Source organism: Lemur catta, chromosome 7 (assembly GCF_020740605.2).
Source record: "Lemur catta isolate mLemCat1 chromosome 7, mLemCat1.pri, whole genome shotgun sequence".
Lineage (NCBI taxonomy): Eukaryota > Metazoa > Chordata > Mammalia > Primates > Lemuridae > Lemur > Lemur catta.
In genome coordinates, this window is record NC_059134.1 from 94371059 (window position 1) to 94389300 (window position 18242).

Genomic DNA, 18242 nt, shown 5'->3' on the forward strand with positions numbered 1-18242 from the left:
TCTAAAAGAAATACCAAAACCAGAGCCTTAAGAGTTCTCTCTAAACTCATGTCTGCCTCATGATCTTTCCCCACAAAATATAATATACAGAATGGGAGTCAAGAAGTCAAAATACAAATTAGCCGGGCGTGATGGCACGTGCCTATAGTCCCAGCTACTCGGAAGGCTAAGGCAGGAGGATGACTTGAGCCCTAGAGTTTGAGATTGCTGTGAGCTAGGCTGATGCCTCGGCACTCTAGCCTGGGCAACAGAGTGAGACTCTTTCTCAAAATAAACAAACAAATAATAAAAAAATAAAATAAAATAAAATGAAGTCAAAATATCCAAGACTCCTGGCTGAGAGAAAACGTTTAGCCTATCTTTTTTGAAATGCTCTCTTTTACATCAATTCCTGCTACAGTTACCTTTTTCCCAAAATAGTTTTCAGGGTGCACCTGATATGAATAAGTATGTCCTATGCATCAAAACTACCACAGTCCCATTTGCTAGTAGGAGCTTTCTTACCCCTGGGAGGACCTTCATGTTGTGAAGAGCATTCTGCGCTTCTAATGCAGCTTTACGGGTGTAAAATGTAACAAAACAGCACCCTGTAATAAACAGATTTCACAAAACCAAACTTTGAAAACAGACAATTCCAAGAGCACTCCTTCCTCCACTGCCATATTGGAACTTAAAGGGCTGGGTTTATTAAAACCGTCAAGAAGGAAGAGGATGAACATGAACATCTAATAATCTCCAAAAAAGGAGATTTTCTATGTATTTTCTTTATTATTTTATTCTCCTCCTAGTTATATTAGAAGTTCTCTGTAGCTGCTCATATAAATCTCTGGAAAAGATGACTTCCCTTACAGAGGTCATGTGCCATTCCATTCAATCCACCCACTTGGAGTGCCATGTAGTGTGCTAGGCAAGAAGATTTAGCCGCAAAAAAGACAGACAGGGCCCAGTACTCTTGCAGCTTGTAGTCTACCAGGAACTCTTTCTCTGCTTTCTCAGACCAAACCACTCCTTACACTGTAGCCAAATTTTACCACTTGCTTCAAACATAATTATCACTTATTAAATTATAAAATTAGGGCCGGGCGCGGTGGCTCACACCTATAATCCTAATGCTCTGGGAGGCCGAGGCAGGTGGATCGTTTGAGCTCAGGAGTTTGAGACCAGCCTGAGCAAGAGCAAGAACCTGTCTCTACTAAAAATAAAAAGAAATTAGCTGAACAACTAAAAATATATAGAAAAAATTAGCCGGGCATGGTGGCACATGCCTGTAATCCCAGCTACTCCAGAGGCTGAGGCAGTAGGATTGCTTGAGCCCAGGAGTTTGAGGTTGCTGTGAGATAGGCTGGTGCCATGGCACTCTAGCCCGGGCAACAGAGTGAGACTCTGTCTCAAAAAAAAAAAAAAGACATAAAATTATTTAACATCTTTTGACTCTTGGTTCTCATCAAATATAATTAAACTTTTAACAACACATAGTGTTGCCTCAGATCTGTAGATTTTGTGCTTTATATCTTTATGTGGAATAGGAGGAAGGAAGTATATCTTGTAAATCCCAGGCTTCAGTGTTCTGACACACCCATATTCCCATGAGATACAAAATAGATTTCTTTCAAAATCATGATGGAGTTAGGATTTTAAATTCCTGAATGTTATTTTGCTAGTCATTTTCAGAAACTATGATACTTTATATTTTTAGTTAATTATGCCACAAAAAGAAAATAATTCCTCTGCTTCTAGATCCTTTGCTATTAACCTGGTTTCAAATTTACAATTATGCTTGCTCATATTTGTACTGTAGAACAGCCTCCACAGAAAATTATTCTGAAATTGGTCAACTGGAAAACAAGAACATGTTTCTGTGTATATGGGGTGAATCTAACACCTACCTACTGTCAGTCCTGTGAAACTTCCACTCTGCTAGATGTTTCTGGAAGTAGCTCAGTCTTTCTTCTCCTGTTCATTTTGTAGGCTACAACAAACCAGTTTCCTAAACAAGTCCTTCCTAGTTGATAAACCATCCTGAAAGGTCTCTGTAATACTAACAAAAAATCCAGGGTATGCAGACAGTCTTTCTCTTTCAGTTTACCCTAGTCTAAGCACTGAAGAAAACCTTAGGTGGTTGGTTTACTTCCATTTTATTTCTGTCATTGCATTCCCAAGACCAAATGAGACACTCACATGGGTATGATCTACTGAATTTAAAGCCATCGCAAAGGACTGCCCAAGATCCAATTTACAAATTATCCTCATGTTGTCACCCTAACTTTTTATTTTTGTGTCATTAAATGTATCTGTACTAGAAGATATAGCTACTATAAAAAGACAGACATTCCCCCTATATGACTTAGGAAAATTTTGGTGATGAGTGACAGAATGCACACGGCTAAAATTACATATAAAAACCCAAAGCCCTGACCTTTGCTCTGAGGAGGGTTCTGGCTCCTATCCCTTAGGACATTGATTTCGTAGACAGCACCATACTGTTCGAAGAGTTCCCGCAAGTCCTTTTCGGACCAGGTCCTCGGAACCTGGCCCACAAACATCTTGATGGCATCCAGATCTGGTTGGTCTGGGTGGTCCAGGGTGCCGTTCATTTTCTTTGAGCTGCACAAGGTAAAATAAAACCTCTATTATATATTCATGTTGCTTTCCAAAGAGAGTTTTATTTTTTTTAAAGATCTCAATTACTTTCTTAAAAAGTAGAAGAAAAAAATTCTACTTCTTTAATTACTTCCATTCGATTTACCAGAGTTCCCCAATCCTCTCTCGCCATGGCCACCTATTCCATTAGATGCAAAACTAAAGTAAGCATTCTGATTGGGACATTTTGGGCTTTAACTGAGGAACTGACTATGTCACTCATTTCTTGACTATCATGAAAATTCGCAGAGGAACTTAAAGGGTAAAGCTCCCAAAGTAAGATCAAGTTTTAATTGTTTTTTTTTTTTTTGAGATGGAGTCTCGCTCTGTCATCTGGGCTACAGTGCTGTGGCATCAGCCTAGCTCACAGCAACCTCAAACTCTCGGGCTCAAGTGATTCTCTTGCCTCAGCCTCCCAAGTAGCTGGGACTACAGGTGTGCACCACCATGCCTGGCTAATTTTTCTGTTTTTAGTAGGGACAGGGTCTGGCTGTTGCTCAGGCTGGTCTCGAACTCCTGACCTCAAGCCATCCTCCTGCCTCAGTCTCCCAGAGTGCTAGGATTACAGGGGTGAGCTGCCACACTCAGCCCAGTTTTAATAATTTTTAAGCATAGTTAACAAAATACTTTTTTAAATGTCCATAAAATAACAAAAGACTATTGATCACAGGTAAGACTTAGTACTCTTCAATGTATACAATGACAGGTGAAGTTTCCTTTCAGATGTTAGAACAGAAGTACTTGATTTCCGAGGCCTAAACTAAGAACTGATTAGATTGCTGGCCTTTGAATGTAGCTGTCTCATTCATAATTCCAGTGTTCTTGAGTCAGGTCTACAGACCAAAACAAAGCTCTGCCTCTTAAATTTCGAAGTGATTGTGCCATAAATACATACAATGTTGTAGTTTTTTTGTTTGTTTCTAGGTTTTCCAATTTACTGCTATTTCTCCAAGACTTTACCAAGTTGATTCCCATGACGACTGAAACCATTTAAATGTCCATAAATTCCTCCAGTCCTACCACACCAAGCTTGTATTGGTCCTATTTAAATGCCTCCTTTCCTACCCTGCCACTGTCAAGAACTTAGGGGGACTCTTACACTGTTTCTATTGAGAACATACCCATCTCCTTCAAAGTCCTTCTACTACTGTTTCAAGACCTAACTCTTAGTATTTATCTAAACTATAAACAACTTAAATTCCAACAATTAGAATGGTTGGTTAGCTTTCCTATTAGTATTTGTTGCTTAATCTAGAAACCATATCATATTAAAAATTTCTACCTTCTAAAATCCAACCCTAAATAAAATGCTAGTTTTCTTTAAACAAAATATAGGCCAGGTGTGGTGGCTCAGGCCTGTAAATTCTGGCACTTTGGAAGACTAAAGTAGGAGGATCGCCTGAGGCCAGGAGATTGAGACCAGTCTGACCAAGTGCAAGATCCTGTCTCTATTAAAAATAGAAACATTCCCCATAATATGCTGAAATAAAAAAAAAAGAAAAAGAAACATTAGCTGCATGTGGTGGTGTGCGCCTGTCGTCCCAGCCACTTGGGAGGCTGAGGCAGGAGGATGGCTGGAGCCCAAAGTTTGAGGTTGTGGTGAGCTATGATAACATCATTGCACTCTAGCCTGGGAGACAGAATAAGACTTTGTCTCAAAAAAAAAAAAAAAAAAAGAAAGAAAAAGAAAAAGAAAAAGAAAAAAAATTCCACCACTGCTATCTTCTGAATGCTGAATCTGTGAAAGTAGTTCAGCCTCTATCTTTTAATTCCCGAATCTCTCATAACTAAACAGGAGCCATTCTCATGCCACCTTTGATTAATCTAGCACTATCAAAGCTACAAGACAAATTGCACGTAGACCAATTCTTGTATCTACATCTGTGAAGGCTCCCCTATTTTTCCAGGTTAACTAGTTAGCCACACATCCGAGGACTCCAACAGTACTAAATTTGCACATTCATTATATTATTAGTATTTAACACCTTTTAACATAATCTGGCTGTATCTACCTCTCTCAATTAGACTGACAGCTCCCTGAAGGCAGAAACTATCTCCTATTCATTTGTATAACCATACCTGGTATCACAAGGTTCAAAGTAAGCACTCAAATGTGGGATGGGAGGAATTTCTTCTTAATAGTTTCAACAATTCCTCATTTTTAAGCAATTATCCCAGATAAAATATTGTATACAAAGAGGGTTCTCAAATTTAAGTAGCAGCTATTATCTCCTATGATTATTTGATTGTCACAGGATCAATCTGCCTTCTTTTTTTTAAGTTTTTGAAATGCTTCATTTTATTGGTTTTCCTTTAATCTGTTAATTTGAAACCATGTGTGGCAAGTTGTTGCGAAGACATAATGTAATTGCTTTTAAAAGCATAATTCTAATGTTCCAACAGAAACCAGCTACCATGATAAAAGCCCTATGACTAGTGAAATAATAGGTGTCATTCCCCACAACCTGCCCCCCAAAACTTTAATTACCATTTTTAATAGCATTTTATTAGAATGTCACTAATTTTTCATCATATTTCTATTCTAGGGAGGGTACAGAATCCCAGTGGTGCACAGAATATATATTATGATAATAGGGAAGCTGACAGCTGTTAAATATTTCTAAAAAGAGGCAAGGGTTTATTAGTTTGTATAACATTGGAGGTAACTGCTCCTCCAGTTTGCCCTTTCTTCTGCTGTGTGCCATTTCTAAACTTTTTACATACTGTTCAGTGCAAAAGCATAAACACGTAAGTGTTGATTACAGCTTCTTAAAAGTTCAGTAGACACGCAGGCTTCCAGACAAATGTCTTCCTTTTCTTGTCTTTGACTCTCCAAATCCTTCTCTATTTCTTCATGTCTACTTACTCCATGGGCCACCCTTTCCCCCTTTGTATACCAATTCCATAGCCAGAAGAATACCCTACAACAGTGCTATTCAAAGTTTTGCCCAAGGACCAGGGCAATCTTCAAACTTAACTTTTTGGAAATTTTTACAGAAATCAGTCTGAGCATTTTGTATTTATCAAATCTAATAATGATAGCAATAATAATAAACGTAAAATATAAGCTCATACTTTGTTTTTCTATTAATACTAAGTAATTTTTATTGTATTTCACAAGGGAGTTGGGGGTGAGGAGAGAAATGCTCCTTTGCCACAGTCTGAGAAGCACCGCCCAGACACAGCAAGAACCACATGTATATCCACTTATGTGGAATAAGCAGTTACTAACTTTCTCAACTGCTATTATGTCTGAAGGGATGTGCAACAATGCTCTTCCATCCTCCCTCTTTCACATATACTTCCAACATGCATGTTTGTTCTGAAGGTTAAAAGTAAGCACTGTATAAAGAAGCCACCTGGGGACAAGATTCCCAGTGTGACATGCCAAGGATCCTACATAATCCATCTACCCTATATATTACTAAATACATTCTCACATCTGTGCCTTACCCACCTGCTCTATGGAGAGCTCCTCAGGATCAGTGATCATGAATTATGTGTATTTATCATGCCAATTCAAATACCAGTGAATTCAGCAGCCAGTGAAGTATCTATAGTGTCCCTGTCATTCTTAAGAGGCAAGTCTATTAGAAATTCTCATCTTCTGTGGCAGTACTCCCTGACCTGGGAGTATGATAGAAGAGAGGAAAATAAGGGCCTGCAACCGTAGGGGAAGGAGGGAGATGAGAAGGTAACAAGTGTTTTAGGGGAAAGGCATGGTACAGACTAGCAGCGGAAGCAATAAAGAGAGCAACCACCTGAAGACGTATACCATTAAGAATGAGCAACTACGAAAAATCAGGACCAGAGGCTACCTTGTCTACCTTGATTCTTGATGAAATGTGCCACAAGTTGGGTGCAGTGGCTTGTGGCCATGGCCAGGAGAATTCAATACCAGCCTGAGCATACAGTGAGATCCCATCTCATGAAAAAAAAAAAAAAGACAAAACAGAACCCAATTGGGAAGAGAGGCACATAAGGGAACAACTTTATTCAATAAGAGCTTCATTTTCAAAGCATACATTTATTCAAAATTCTTGAACTCTTTGTTCTCTTTCTCCTATTTTTTCTCCTTTTAAAACTTTCCTACCCCAGGGGCCCATCTCAGGGACAGCATAAATGTTCTATCCTACTTTTTCCCCCATCCCCTGGCCCCAGCTGATTAGACCAGAGAGAGATTGGTTTTATCCCAATGGCAAGCTCATCCACTGGCGGGCCAGAAACTTAAGATCCTTGACCTATGCTTTAAAACAGAAAGATAAGGGCCCAGGAGTGATGGATCATGCCTGTTATCCCAACACTCTGTGAGGCCGAGGCCAGAGGATTGCTTGGGCCCAGGAATTTAAGACCATCCTGTGCAACATAGGGAGACCCCATCTCTACAAAACAAATAAACAAAAAATTAGCTGGCTGTGGTGGCACCCACCTGTAGTACCAGCTATTCAGGAGGCTGAAGTGGGAGGATTGCTGGAGCCCTGGAGTTCAAGGCAACAGTGAGCTATAATCACGCCAAAAAACCCCAGCCTGGGCAACAGAACAAGACTCTGTCTCAAAATCTTCCCCCTCAAAAGCTCAGAAAAAAGGCCTGGCCAACCAAGTTCCTCTACAACTGTAATGAGCACTAGTGGCTACTGCATCAGGCAAGTGGAGATACAAACATTTTCATCAGAAAGTTCTGTTGGACAGCACTGCTCTACAGAATCTGAAACTGGTTAACAGAAACAGGCAGTTCGTAGTAGGCAGTTAGTAGTGAAGTCAGAAATGGAAAAGTTGCAACTAGACATAGCATGAGTTAAGTGGAAAAGCTCAAAGGGCTGTGGCAAGAGATAACAAGTCATAGATGGACCTTGAAAACATTATGCTAAGTGACAAAAGCCAGTCACAAAAGGCCACATGTTGTATGATTCCATTCATATGAAATGCCCAGAATAGGCAAATCTATAACAGAAACTAGGTTAGTGGTTGCCTAGGAATGGAGGTGGAAGGGGTAAGGTGAAAGGTTACTAATGGGTACAGTGTTTCTTTTTAGGGTGATGAAAATGTTCTGGAATTAAATAGTGGTAATGGTCACACAACTTTGTGAATATACTAAAAACACCGAATTATAAACTTTAAAGGGGTAAACATTATGGTGTGTGAATTATATCTCAATGGGGGAGGGGATCAGAAGAGACAGGCTGGAAGAATAGTGGCAAAGCCAAGCCATGTTGCAACCAAACTTATAAGGTAGTTGAGAGCAGACGAGGCAGCTCAAGCAGAGAGAGCAGGATGTGTACCCTGGGGTCAGAAGGATGGAGTTTCCAGGTCTTCCAGCTTCGGAGCTCCTGATTGCGTTATAGTCCAGCCCACTTGTGTCCTTATAAGAAAACAGTTTCATATATGCCAGCTTGAGTGGGCATCCCCTCCCTACAGCCAAACAGCCTGGCAAACATGACCTTCACACGTTTAAAAATCATTTCTGACTAGGCATGGTGGCTCACACTGTAATTCCAGCACTGTGGGAGGCCAGGAGTTCAAGACCAATCTGGCCAACATAGCAAGATCCTGTCTCTACAAAAAACTTTTTAAATTAGCCAAGTATGGCAGCACGTGCTGTAGTCCTAGCTCCTTGGGAGGCTGAAGCTAGAGGATCACTTGAGGCCAGGAGTTTGAGGCTGCACTGAGCTATGATCGTGCCACTGCACTCCAGCCTGGGCAACAGAGCAAGACCTTGTCTCTAAAATAAATAAAGCATTTCTGAAACCTTCCATTATTCATTTTTTCATTCTCTCTCCTTCTCATTACCTGTTGACTTCTCTTTGATCATTATAAAAAAAATTTTCAGATACTTACCCATCCCTCCACCTCCCCAGCAGGCATAAATACTTGCACTCCAAACTTCAGCCACTACCCACCCTTACAAGGTCCCTCTGGCTTACATACTGTGCTGTGGAAAAACTGGAACAGAAGTGCATGAGAATAAAAAGGGCCCAGAAACACTGGCCTGAGTTACTTACCAGTTGCTCTCTAGTGAGAATGAGACAGAGTATGTCTATGCTTTAAGGAAATAATTTTCATTTGGATAAAGGGAAATCATACGGAGTGTTAGGTACTAGAATAAGCTATAAGTAATGGTTTTAAAGCCACCATCTAACAATAGAACAGCTAACAATTTGCTTTTGAAGGTTTCCAGCCTTCTTCCCTGAGGAATGGAGATAATATCTGGAAACCTTACCTCTGCAATAATCTTTAATTACCAAAAAAACCCTCAAAGAGCATATCATTCATTCAGCTGTATTTCCCAAGCTCTTACTATGATGCACACTATAGGGCTTTTTGAAAGACTGAGCAATACCTGCCTTGGAGGCAATGACGTTGAAAATGTGGAAGGACATCTATAATGCTCTACAAATCCTTTAACACATGCATAAAAGTTTTGTGAAAGAAGTGGCTAATACAGTTTTATGTTATTTGGAGGGGGCAGAGATTTAAGGTGAATGGAGCAGGCAACTAGAGAAAGTGCTACATGGCACGGAGGAATGAAGCCTACAGGTAATGAAGAAAAACAGTAAGAACTGAGAAGAGAGGGGAGAACAAGATAACATTAAAGGGAGAAAACAGAACTGGAGAACGTTGTGATACGAGTGTAGAAACAGGAAAAAGAGAGAACACATTAGAAAATCAACAAGAATAAAGAGGTAGGTTAGGCCGGGCGCGGTGGCTCACGCCTGTAATCCTAGCCCTCTGGGAGGCCGAGGCGGGTGGATCGCTCGAGGTCAGGAGTTCAAGACCAGCCTGAGCGAGACCCCGTCTCTACTAAAAATAGAAATAAATTATCTGGCCAACTAAAATATATATAGAAAAAATTAGCCGGGCATGGTGGCGCATGCTTGTAATCCCAGCTACTCGGGAGGCTGAGGCAGTAGGATCGCTTAAAGCCCAGGAGTTTGAGGTTGCTGTGAGCTAGGCTGATGCCACGGCACTCACTCTAGCCTGGGCAACAAAGTGAGACTCTGTCTCAAAAAAAAAAAAAAAAAAAAAGAGGTAGGTTAGAGAGACCAGTGAAGGGCTTTCCATGCTATTCTGACAGACTTGGACTTTCCCTCTTCTTTTTTTTTAATCATAGGCTTGCTCTCTGAGACAGGCCTGGACTTTATCCCAAGATTTTGGAATAAGAGAGTGTGATCAGATTTGTCCTTTTCAAAGATACCTGACAATAATCTAGATGGATCAAATAAGGTAGAGAAACATAGAGATCAGAAGGCTCTTGAATAAACTAACAACTAAGATTAGGGCCCAGTCTCAGACAATACTGAGAAATTTTGGGTCAGGATCCACTAGGACTTGGAGTTCACCTGAACCCCAAGGAGATGAGGAAGGGGAGTAAGTTACCAATTCACTCTTGGGTTTTAGTGTAAACAATATGGGGAAATGTTTTTTGTGGGGAAGCTTCCAGATACAGGTGACCAAATGGCAGTTTTTTAAATAAAGTCAAAGAGCTCAGAAGATGTTTGAGAAACAGATACAGAGATCTGAGAGTAACAAAGGCACATCGGTGCCTCCTTAAGCAATGGGAGAGGGATAAGAAAAAGGCCTGGGACACAACCATTGAAGAATACCCATATCCTAGGATGCAAGCAAAGAAAGAAGAACCAGTGGAGGTGTAAAAGTGATCAAAGTAGAACCAAGGACATTGATTACAAGAATAGGAATTAGGGCCCAGATCCCCCAGCCCTTCCAGAGCTCCTCCACCATTTCTCTGTTGTAAAAAAATTTTGAAATAAAATATACCATCAGATCACACTCTCAGGCAAAATCACTTCAGCAAGAAAACCACCGATGTTAAGCCTCCTGCTAAAGTAGTGCTTCACTGAAGAATAAAAAGAAGGGCTGAGAATCTAAGAAAGCAGTGGCAAGCACACACCAAGAAAGTTCTCAAGAATTTTCTTCTTCTCAGTTCCTTAATGTCCCTATGGTGTTTTGGAGGTGCCTATGGGAGTAACCCAAGGATGTGCAACCATGAGAAGATGTGATGGGTAACTGCTCATGGACACCTGACGCAACCTTGTCTAGTGGGCAAAAATAAAAAGAAGGTATCATTAAACTTGTATTTTCAGACCCAAGGCTGATACCAACTGTCCTCAGGCAAGTCAGTTATATCCTCTCAACTGGGTCTCTCAATTGTAAAACAGGGGCAAAAAGCCTATGTCCAGTTAACCTCACAAAGCTCCAGTGAAGATGAGTGACTAAAACAGATACAAATGCACTTGGAAAAAAATGATATGAAAACCTACTCTGGGCCAGGCACAGTGGCTCACGCCTGTAATCCTAGCACTCTGGGAGGTCGAGGCGGGAGGATCGTTTGAGCTCAGGAGTTCAAGACCAGCCTGAGCAAGAGCGAGACCCTGTCTCTACTAAAAATAGAAAGAAATTATATGGACAGCTAAAATATATATAGAAAAATTAGCCAGGCATGGTGGCACATGCCTGTAGTCTCAGCTACTTGGGAGGCTGAGGCAGAAGGATTGCTTGAGCCCAGGAGCTTGAGGTTCCTCTGAGCTAGGCTGATGCCACGGCACTCTAGCCTGGGCAACAAAGTGAGATTCTGTCTCAAAAATAAATAAATAAATAAATAAAAGATTTAAAAAAAAAAAACCCCACTCCCTGATTAACTTTAACTCAGAATGACCTGCATTAAGTACATTCACTCTCAAACTTTAGTATGCATGAAAACTACACAGGACACAATGTCTTGGGCTCTACTCTAGCATAAGAATATCCAGATTTTTAAGTTGCAAGTGACTTCCATGCAGTGGTCCGTGGTCCAGACTTCACAAAATACTGCATGAGTCCAGCCTCTTAAAAGATGAGAAAAATGCTGTGCAAATGCTGGGTTCAACACTAAGCAGTGGCAAAGCATAGCACTTTCGTGTTATAGTGAAAGAAAGATAATTTTCGTCACAAAGTCCTACTTCTGTAGGGATCATATATCCTGGGACATGGGAATACCTTTATTATGTATTAAATCTTTACGATGATATTCATTGTAATTGTACCTGTTATCTACTGCTAAAATAATATTTTTGTAAAGAATTCTCATAAAAAGACACATTTAATTTACCACTACTTTGGAGACTACAGAGAAGGCACAGGATCCATTTCAAAAGAGCAAGATGGCTAACTCTGAGCCAGCACACCCCATCCCCATTTAGTCAATAAAAAACTGTTCAGCAGCTACTATTATCCACACCTGTTACATCTAATCCCAGGGTAGACTGATTTGCACATGGAGGCCTAACCTCAGACTTGCACTAACACCTGTTATCTAAAGTAGCAGTCTCCAACCTTTTTTGGCACCAGGGACCGGTTTCATACAAGACAATTTTTCCACGGACTGGGGATGTCAGGGTGGGGTGCTGAACTCAAGTAGTCGTGCATGGCCGGTTTCCTAACAGGCCACCAACCAGTAATGGGCCGTAGCCTAGGGGTTGGGAACCGCAGATCTACAGAATATTTTACCATTTAATATGCTTGGTTTTGAATAACCTAAGGATCACCTGCTTGAGGTTCCAAGATACTTTTAAAGCCTGGTTAAAGCCACTGAAATCAGGGGTTGGAAATAGCTCCTTCTCTGTACGAAGTCCAGAATTCAAGTTCCCTATAGCTACAACTCAGGGCCAGGTTGGCATTTCAGCTGTGTACAATAACAGTTCTTAGGCAGTATTGCAACCTAACAAAGTTTCTCATTCCCATAATTTACTTGGGCAAACTGTCAACCAAGATTGACCCAGTTTTGCTTTTTTTGGAGGGTGGAGGACAGTATGATGTTCCTGAAATCATGTGGTGAGCTACATTTCCAATTAGATTGCGGGGAAGGCTAGAAATCAAGATCCAGGATTACACTTTGCATGTCAACACAGAATGCTGGAGACAATACTAAATACACTCTAGCTGCCAGTCTCCTCTGTGATAGGAGTCTAAGAATTTGATAATTAAAAATAATAATAAAAATACTTCCCAGAAGATCATTTTAAATTGCATACCCAACCCAAAGCAATAAAGCTACAGTTTTTTTTAAAAAATGCTTTGGAATCTATCACATGGAAAAATAATATAGCTTGAAGGGACTGGAGCCAGTACATCTGGCCAGATGTTGCTGGTTATACATGAACTGCACCTTTATGTAAAGAACTTAGTTAGGGCCTTGAGGAAATCGAGATAGAATTAGACTACAATAGGAAATAATGGCATGAGAGAATTTGGATTTTTGCTTCCTTGCCCAATTTGTTCTTCCCCCTCCTGAGGAAAGGAACCAGTTTCATCAAATAACAAAGAAAACAGTCTAGTTCCTCTGCTTATGATAAAAATTAGACAGCAAAAATACTTACACGGGACTGGAATTCAAAGAGCAATGATCCACCATCATTTCTGGAAGGAAATCCAACTTAAACGCAGCCATCACCTCACTCTCCCCTTCAGAAGCCAATGATATTAACTTGCTGCACTTGTCTGATCCACAAATACACACAGCTTTGGCTTCCTGGGCCCCACAAAAAACACAAAGTGGAAACAGGAGCTCAGGGAAGCCAGCAATAAGTGCCACAGAAAAGAGGCAGGACTGGGGAAGGGGCAGGGAAAGGGAGTATTGGATTAAAATGGGGATGTGACCATGTGAAGGGAGGCTCAGCCCAGCACACAATGAAAGTGCTGATGCGCCAGGCTTGTTTTGTGTGATTTTCCCTGGCGAAGCAGTACTAAGTGCACTGTCAGATAAATAGAGTGTCAGATCCATGAAGATAGCAGTGGCTAACAGAGCAGAAGAAACACAGACTTGTTTCACATCCTTGAAACTCCTCCCTGCAAATCAGTTTTTGAGGTCCCCCAAAGCCTGACCTGAAGTTTAAAAAAAAAGAAAAAGCTCACTCCTGTGGTCTGAAAATGTTTTCAAAGAAGAACTACGTTGTTAGCCTTGGTTTTAAACTTAGTTTCCATGTGACAAAGACAGCAATGAGCACAGTATTTGGGTCCAAACTGACCTCAGAACAGTCACAAAAGGAGGAATGGTTAAGACCATCAGAAGGCAGGCCAGGGGCAAGCTGGTTGAATAACTGCCCACCAGAAACTTACCACTCACATACTACTACCTATACTAGACCTACCCTGCTTTCTTGATATTGAGAGCAAGGTGTGTTATCTAATGGTTCCTCATCAGGGTGAAGGATTTTAAAAATCCTGAGTTCAGTAACACTCATTAGGTGGCACAGGAAAAATTTCTTTACTAACTCTGAATCTTAATTTGCCAGGAAATAAAAATGGAATACTATGTCATTAAGTATGAAATGTCCGATTTCCTTAAGTATTAAGTTTGACAGTTGACATCTCTGACATTTTCATTTTGACACTTCTTGTTTTATTTTTATTGTGAAGGTGCATCCTCATTCTTTCAAACGCATGGTTTTTGGCTTGTGATTATCTTTCAAAAATTTTTTAGATCAATTTTTGTGAAACCAAGGATAAGTCAAAAATTCATGTTATTTTTGAATATGAGTTCCATCGTGGAACCAATGCTGCGCAGACAGCTCAAAATATCAGCCAAGTGTTTGGGAAGGATGTGGCTAATGCACGCATAGTACGTCAATGGTTCCAGAAGTTCCATTCTGTTGATTTTAATCTTCAAAATGAGCCACAGGGGTGACCTGAGACCAAGGTGGATAATGATGAGCTGAAAGCTATAGTGGAAGCAAATCCATCTCAATCTACACATGAATTAGCAGCAAGGTCTGACATTACTATTCCAACATATTGTACCATTTGAAACAAATTAGCAAGGTAAAGAAGCTGGATAGATGGACACTGCATGAATTAAATGAGCTTCAGAAGAGAAACTGTCTCGAAGCTTGCCTTTGCTATCACAACATAAAGGCGAACCATTTCTACACTGTACTGTTACGTGTGATGAAAAATGGATTCTTTTTGACAATTGCAAGCATTCGGCATAATGGCTGGATAAAGATAAAGTGCTGAAACACAGTCCAAAACTGAATATTCATTCAAAAAAGCTAATGGTGTCTATTTGTGGTCCAGTGCAGGTATTATCCACTATAGCTTCATGAACCCTGGTCAATCAATTACACTCGATGTCTACTGCAGCCAATTGGAGGAAATAATGAGGATACTTGTGATTAAGCAGCCAAAGCTAGTCAATAGAGACACACCAATCCTCTTGCAAGACAACAGTGGACCATATGTTGCACAAACAACACTGCTCAAACTAGAGGCTGGACTTGGAAATTCTCTGTCATCCACCATATTCACCAGACTTTGCACCAACTGACTACCACTGCTTCCAGGCAACAACAAGCTGGGGAAAATGCTTCTTGTGATTTCATTGCCACTTGCTCTCCAGGTTTCTTCACTGCTGGCATAAACAAGCTACCATTAAGATGGCAAAACTGGCTGGGCACAGTGGCTCACGCCTGTAATCCTAGCACTCTGGGAGGCCGAGGTGGGAGGATTGTTCAAGGTCAGGAGTTCGAGACCAGTCTGAGCAAGAGCGAGACCCCATCTCTACCAAAAAAAAAAAAAGAAAGAAATGATCTGGACAGCTAAAAATATATACAGAAAAAAAATTAGCCGGGCAGGGTAGCACATGCCTGTAGTCCCAGCTGCTTGGGAGGCTGAGGCAGAATGACTGCTTAAGCCCAAGAGTTTGAGGTTGCTGGGAGCTAGGCTGATGCCACGCACTCTAGCCAGGCAACAGAGTGAGACTCTGTCTCAAAAAAAAAAAAAAAAAAAGATGGCAAAACTGTGTCAATAGTGTAGGCGCATATTTTGATTAATTGTACTGCTTCTTGAGATGTAATAAACTACACTTTTGATTTGAAATCAGACATTTCATATTTAATAACCTAATAGTAATATTCTGCCTCTTGATAGCATACTAGAAAATAATGTATTTTCAGTTATCCTTTCTGAAGAAACAAGAAACAAACAACAAAAGCAAACAAAAGCCACCACAATGATGATAAAAAAAAGAACTTGGGCCTACCTGGGACAAACACTCAAACATGTAAGGGAAGAACTGAGAACTGCAGACTAAGTCTCTTTCTTCTCTTTCCTCCTTCAAACTGTTGCTAAAACCAAGACTAATGAATGCACACATAAAAATTCTATTATGGGTGAACAGTAAGACGGATATACTTAGCAGTCAAGACAGATGTGTGCTCCCATTCTCAATTTAGCTCCACATCCCCCCAACAACAAATGGTGGCATTTCAATATTTAGGCAGTGACTCTAAAATATATCTCTGAAGGCTCCCAAATTTCACAGGCTTTCTTTCCATTTTTATCATTAGGGTTGCCTTACCTCAAAGATTTCACTTCACCCAAGCTCAGATCACAGGGAACTTTGAAAAAAAGAAGTTATGTTCAGCCTGTAAAGAAGTAAACGAATGAACTCCTAAACATAGAGTTACTTTTAAAACAATAATAATGAAAGGTAATATGTGATGGCATAGGCCTAAAAATTCTAGTCTATGCATTTCTCCTGGTTTCTCCTATGTACACGGGAGCATGAGCTCTTCCTATAGGAAAGTTGCCTGGACCAAGAGTAACTCTGTGAGTCAAAAACCAAGTTAGATCTCTTAGTTCAAGAATTCCTTTAAAAAATTAGGAACCAGGCCAGGTATGCAGTTCATGTCTGTAATTCTGGCACTTTAGAAGGCCAAGGGTGGGGGATCGCTCGAGGCCAGGAATTCAAGACCATCCTGGGCAACACAGTGAGAACCCACATCTACAAAACAATTTTTAAAAATAGCTGGGCATGGTGGTGTGTGACTGTAGTCCCAGCTACTTGGGAGGCTGAGGTAGGAGGAGCCCTGGAGTTTGAAGTTGCAGTGAGCTATGACGATGCAGCCACACTCTAGCAACAGAGCAACACTATCTTGGGGGGGTGGGTGGGGGATTAGGAATCAGCAAATTTCAAGGAATCCCACCAGTTATTGTTTGTAATATTCACTAAAAATATATGAATTCTAATTATATCTCTAAATCAGAATCACATATATAATGAAAGAGTACTTCAATGGAGACTTTACTGAGTCACCAGACACTGCAAATTTAAAAAGAATATGTAAAACAATAATTCTTACCAAAAGTTAGGAAACACTGATTTAGAGTAATATTTGAAAGCCAATTTTTTCTCATTTACAGAACTTTTGTTTAAAATAAGTTTCTAGAAGCCAAATTTATAAAATAGTCCAAAAAAAAGTGCAGTGAGTAAAGGGCCCACAAGTAATTCTGTGTTTACACTGCCATTAAAATCCATTTTATGATTTATAAAGCAACAGTGCTTTAAAAACCTACAAGATGGAAATGTTATTACATGAAAGGGGCACTTCTCTTTAGGCAGGTCACAACAGTTATCTCAGTATAATTAAATTCAGCATGCTTTGGGAAAAGAAAGCACAGAAATTAATCACAAGTCACTCAATTTTAGAAAAAGGTTATAAAATTAACAGATAACAAAAACAATTATGGGCATACAAAAATGCAGATATTAAGAGAAATTAAAAAGCAGAATTAAAAATCACTTACTCACAAAAAAGTGCCCGTAACACCTTTTTAATGTCTTAGATACACATTCCAGGCTTTTTCCACAAAAGATGCATTAGAAACAATGCAGGGGGGGTTATAACCAAGGGTTCACTGTAAAAGCCTTCACTTTCCCTCAGTCTCTTTTTACCACCTGTTCCTTTTACTCTGAATTTAATTTCATGGTTTCCTCTTCTTTCCCTGGTTGTCTCAGTTTTCTTTGCCTTGAATATTCTCTACTTCTTTTTTAAGGGCAACAATTCAAAGTCTCTTTTCTTAGGAGCATTCAGCCTGCTATCACATCACAAGCCCAAGTCATTAAAAATGATCAATATAGATGAAAACATTCAAAAAAACAGCATATGCTGCATTTAGAATATAGGAATGGAATAAACTTAACAAGAACACACAAAACAAGATAGGAGGAATGTTAGAAATCGCAGTACTTGTTTTAACAAAAGAGTGAGCGAGCAAAGAAAAGCATAGTTGAGCAAAAAATGCCTAGGTGGCATGTGCAAACATCTATCTTGACTGATATAACCAGGGAGTTTGGTGACAGGTAAACAGATTTTACACTTCCACCTCAATAATCTAAGTGTGTTTGAAAGGCTAATAATGTGAAGTCTGGTCATATGAACACAGAGGAGGTTAGAGACTACTAATGAATTACAAAAGAGAGCCTATGTCATTAAAAATTACCATTGGTGTATATAAGAAAACAAAAAGTACAAAAATCTAGCGAACAGTCATAACCTCAAACGGCTAAATGGATTGAGTATCCCTCCCCCCCACCCCCTGGGGCTGCTGGCAGTGAGATGATATCAGGGATATAGAAAAGCAGTAAGCAATTGACAACACTTGAAAATAACAAACCATAGTAACTTCAAAATTTACTTTAAAACCTTTATGGACCTAAATTTCACTTTTAAAATTGAGTACTTCTCATATAAATAGCGGGTCTCCTAGAGCTTAACCCAGTAAACTGCATGAGCAAAATATGCTGACACAAATTGGTAACCATCTCTGTG

At 40.0% G+C, this 18242-nt stretch overlaps 1 protein-coding gene across 20 annotated transcripts in view; it reads right to left on the reverse strand.

Moving 5' to 3' along the window:
- The window catches only part of CELF1 (CUGBP Elav-like family member 1), a 69960-nt gene that overhangs the window by 16966 nt on the left and 34752 nt on the right, over positions 1-18242 (reverse strand). For 5 of the 20 annotated variants that reach the window (XM_045558050.1, XM_045558048.1, XM_045558044.1 and 2 more), the window contains 2 exons: positions 2417-2604; positions 505-587 (listed from right to left, as the gene is read on the reverse strand). In XM_045558050.1, the coding sequence (XP_045414006.1) occupies positions 505-587; positions 2417-2594 (261 nt within the window). In that variant the 5' untranslated portion in view covers positions 2595-2604. Of the gene's footprint in view, positions 1-504; positions 588-2416; positions 2609-13010; positions 13163-15670; positions 15705-15988; positions 16056-18242 lie in introns of those variants that run through there. The other 15 variants (XM_045558042.1, XM_045558041.1, XM_045558040.1 and 12 more) reach the window with 8 other exon arrangements.